Source organism: Meleagris gallopavo, unplaced genomic scaffold (assembly GCF_000146605.3).
Source record: "Meleagris gallopavo isolate NT-WF06-2002-E0010 breed Aviagen turkey brand Nicholas breeding stock unplaced genomic scaffold, Turkey_5.1 ChrUn_random_7180001848644, whole genome shotgun sequence".
Taxonomy (NCBI): Eukaryota; Metazoa; Chordata; class Aves; order Galliformes; family Phasianidae; genus Meleagris; species Meleagris gallopavo.
The window spans coordinates 14396-18529 of record NW_011116061.1 but is presented as its reverse complement, the minus strand read 5'-3'; the positions used below and the strand labels follow the sequence as shown (position 1 = coordinate 18529).

The 4134-nt window shown below is 33.6% G+C and overlaps 1 protein-coding gene across 1 annotated transcript in view; it reads right to left on the bottom strand.

Annotated features, from left to right (window-relative positions):
* LOC104915734 (zinc finger protein 532-like) overlaps nt 1–4134 on the bottom strand; it is a gene marked incomplete at its 5' end in the record, with an annotated part of 12004 nt that overhangs the window by 2818 nt on the left and 5052 nt on the right. The window contains one exon of the mRNA XM_031557538.1: nt 299–480. Coding sequence (XP_031413398.1) covers nt 299–480 — 182 coding nt within the window. The remainder of the gene's footprint in view (nt 1–298; nt 481–4134) is intronic.

Sequence of the window (4134 nt, the reverse complement as noted above, 5' to 3'; positions counted from 1 at the left end):
AAAATACATCCAAATTTTCTAGACCTTAGAAATTGTGAAGCCCTGAATCTGACATTTTATGGCTGGATGAGATTAGCTAATATTCTGATTTAACAACATACAAGAGCAGATGCTCAAAACAAAGCTGAATTCTAATGCAGTATTTACTCAAAAATTTATAGTACTAATAGAATTATTGCCATGACAATCTTAAACCCAAGAAGCTCTATTCTACAAACAATGCTTATGAAAATGGAAAATTACTTCTGAAAGCATAAATTACATATAAATTGACAATGAAAGTAATCATAATACTGACCGAAAACCAACTCTTCGAGTATAATGCAGGCAGTTCTTAGTGACATGAGTCTGGAAGTGGACAGATCTGCAGATTGCTCCACATTCAGGACACGTGTATGGAGATTTATGCTGATGAATTCTCTGGTGTGATGCAAAACTGCACTGGTTAGGAAGCAGCATCTGGCAGATATTGCATGTCTTCTAAACGATAAACCAAAATAGACGAAACAAAAGGTTGGGTTCAGCTATACAGAATTTCTCATGTCAGACACTGTAATATAAATAAAAGGTTAAATGCTACGACTGTGATGTGAGCCAAAAGAAGTAGGCAAGGTCTAAATTCAGACTCTATTGACTGACTAACCTTGTACCAACTGGCACCAGATATATTGGCATTCTGAGACAGATTCTGACACAACGAAGCTCTTTCATTCACCACTGACCATAGAAGATGCACGTTAGTTTATTTAAATTGTATGTAGGTGCCTCACAAGATTACCTTACTAGTACAAGGGGTTTGAGTGAAGTACATTATAATTATCTTTACTTTCTTTGATCCTTGCTCCTGATGAATTCTATTGGGAGTATCCTCAATACCAATAAATGGGGTATTATCAATCAGAAAGTCTGTAGATAATTTCAAAATGCATCTCAGGCTAGACTCCAGCATCTGCATTGTAAAATACAAAAATATTGTGCATCTGAGTAAAAACTACAGATATCTAACATATTTACGAAGTCTTTGAACAGCTATCTTTCCAAGTATGGGAGTTACTTCCTATACTAATTCTTTTCTTATATTTTGTTACACATAAATATATATATTTTTAAATCTTCAACTACATGTTGACCATTTGCCAAATCAGAAATACTGGAATTATTTAGGTCTTGTATGGAGAGATGCTTCTGCTTAACTTTTATCACCAAAGTTGCTTCATTGACTCCAACAGAAATACCAGCACAAGTCTTTGCAGAACAATGAATTTAACTTCATTTCCTAAGATCTTACTCTGTAGGGCTTTTAAAATTATTTCTTATGACTTGGGCATTACGAATTTCACCAGTGACTTAGGAAGATTTAAAAGTAAAACTAAGACTCCTTCATGACATGGGTACTTATGAACATGAGATTTACATATTTTTAGCAGTGTTATCCATAAGAATCTTGCAGATGGAATGACGTGTACATCTCTAGAGTTGTATTAAAAATTATTTACTAACCTATGGATAAATAAATCTTCAAATAATTAAGAAAATCATTCTCACATTAAAACAATTTCTTACAGAAAGAAGTAAAAACAGTTTCTTACTGAGGCTTCACCAAAAGTCACCCCCTTCTTCCAATTCAGGCCAGTCTCCTTTAAGAATCTTTAAAAAATGGTAAGATTTAAAGCATACAGTAGCAGAATCAAAGCTACTATTGCAGAAGAGATACTACATTGCTACAAATAGGTTTCATAGAAGTCTGCCTTACTAGTATTGGCAACTTTGCCAGTACAAAAAAAATCACCTGTTCCCATTTAATCAGCAAGAGACAGATCCTAACTGCAACAACTGAAGCACAAAGCCTTTACAGTCACTGCCAATTTATTATTTTTTTCAAATAGAACCCTGTTTAATACTAAGGTCTAAAATAATTTCTTAATTGCCTTATATATTGACAATATTACTGATAAGAACAAGAGTATTTTTGTACCAGGATCTGTACGCTCCATATTTTTTCTTTTCATCTAAATGCTTTCTTGAGGCTGCATACAAATAGTTGTGAAATTTTTTTAAACATTAATTTTCAGGAGAAATGTTAACATGAAATATCTTAAGGTCACACAACTCTGAAGCAGCTGTCTTCTTCCATATGGTTCACTTTAATGCCTACTTTGTGATCACCACATGGTGTGTTTGAACACAGTCTCCATCCAAACATAGTTCTCAAATGTCCTGATTAGAGAAAGATGGCAAAATGCAAAACTTTAAAACAGAGGAAGTAAACCAAAGAAAATCTACCATTCTCCACATTCAGGTTAAATATTAACACTACCACCAGCCTAAAGAATTAGTAGATAGCATAGAGGTTGCAGAAAGCTTTGTCTGAGATGAATGATCTGCGGCCATTTTGTACTATTACTCTGATTAGAACCTCTATGACACAGGAAGGCTGAAATTGTGCTCAAACACATATAGATATCTACTGAAATGCCAGTATTTGTCCTCAGCTGACCAACAGCCATGGTCTGAACCTTCTGACAGTGCACAGAACTGCTTTGGGATGCTGACTTTCTTCAGCTCAGGCTCACAGGTGGCCAAAGCCTGACTTACCATAACTTGGCTTAACATGTTTGCCGCATTTACTCAGCTTCAGTACCATTCTTAAAATGTATATTTTGTCATATATGTATTAATAAGCAGCAAAGTAATACTGAACCTGGAGTTTTATATTATGTAAGAAAACAGCAAAACAAAGCTTCTTACATAGAGGGTTTTCATAGTCCTTCCAAAACACTGAAAAAAGAAACCTGGATTCTACATTACGTGACAGCCATACAACATTCCAATCTTAAATAAGCGTATCTCCAATTCTGCAACAAGCAGTCTGCAAGATTCATCTGCCATGTCAGTAATTCAGATTGACACAAAATGCCAGTAATGCTATTTGTTAGGGCTACTGGTTTGCTAGTTTGAAAAGTACAGTAATATATTTACTTGAAACTGATTACCATAGAACAAGAATCTACTGTGAAACTCACTTCTGCTTACCATTTTATTCTGGGCTTAAGGTGGCATTAAATTGCAGTTCTCTCATTCCAACCCATACCAAAATCAAACATAGTTTCTGAAAACCATCACCTGCCTGAATTTGAAGTCAAAGTTTCAGAAAAAAAGAGTCAGATGAAAAAATTGTGGAGGTTGAAAAATATACAAAAGAACTATGAGTATAAAGGTAAATAAGTTATGCAGCATCCACAAGAACAATACACTTACAGCTGTAAATAAGATGAACAATAACATGAATTAGCCCAGGCTTGTTGCTTTGTTTCCCCAGTAAGTTAGTGACAGCTTCATTCAGCCATGAAACCCATCACTGAATAATCTCATTCCTTTTAACAGAATTACTAACATAAGTGAGATATTGCAGAAAGGTAACAATGTTAAAGGGAACATTCTTCAATTGCTAAAAATATTTTACTATTTTTATTTTAAAATAAACATTCTACCTTTATAACAAGAATTATACGTAACACATAAAAGTGCAATTTCCATTTTAAGAGTAATTAGGTGGGCACTAGGAAGAATAAGTTGCAAAATCCAAATATTTTTATCTTTCTTCCACCTCAAGTGAAAATATTATATCTAGCTTTTCTGTTTTCTTCTCCCAAAATAATCCGTTTCATAACAAAAACCCAGTGCCAAGCACTAAGAAAACAGAAATCAGAATAATTATTTTTCAAGCTTTTAGAGTGGTAACGTATCACAACAATATACTGAAATTTATTAATAAACACCTATACAGAGACTTTCTTCAGAAAACACTAGTCTTACAGAGATGCGTATGCTAGCTGATGAGGGGATGAAAAGACAAGAAAGCAGGAGGTACTGCTCTCACTAAAGCAACCCTTCAGTTGAATGGTTTCCATGATGTAACTATACAGCTTCACCACACAGTATGTAATAAAAGGCAACTTAAAAAAACGTAGAGAAATGAAAACAAGTTTTGATATATCAAAATGACTAAGAAAAATATTTAATTCATTTTTAAGAGGTTAGTTTAACAAACACTTTAAAACTATGTTTATAAACAATTGATAATGTTCTTTTAAAATGGCATGATATGAAAACTGTTTTTTTTTTTGTTTTTTT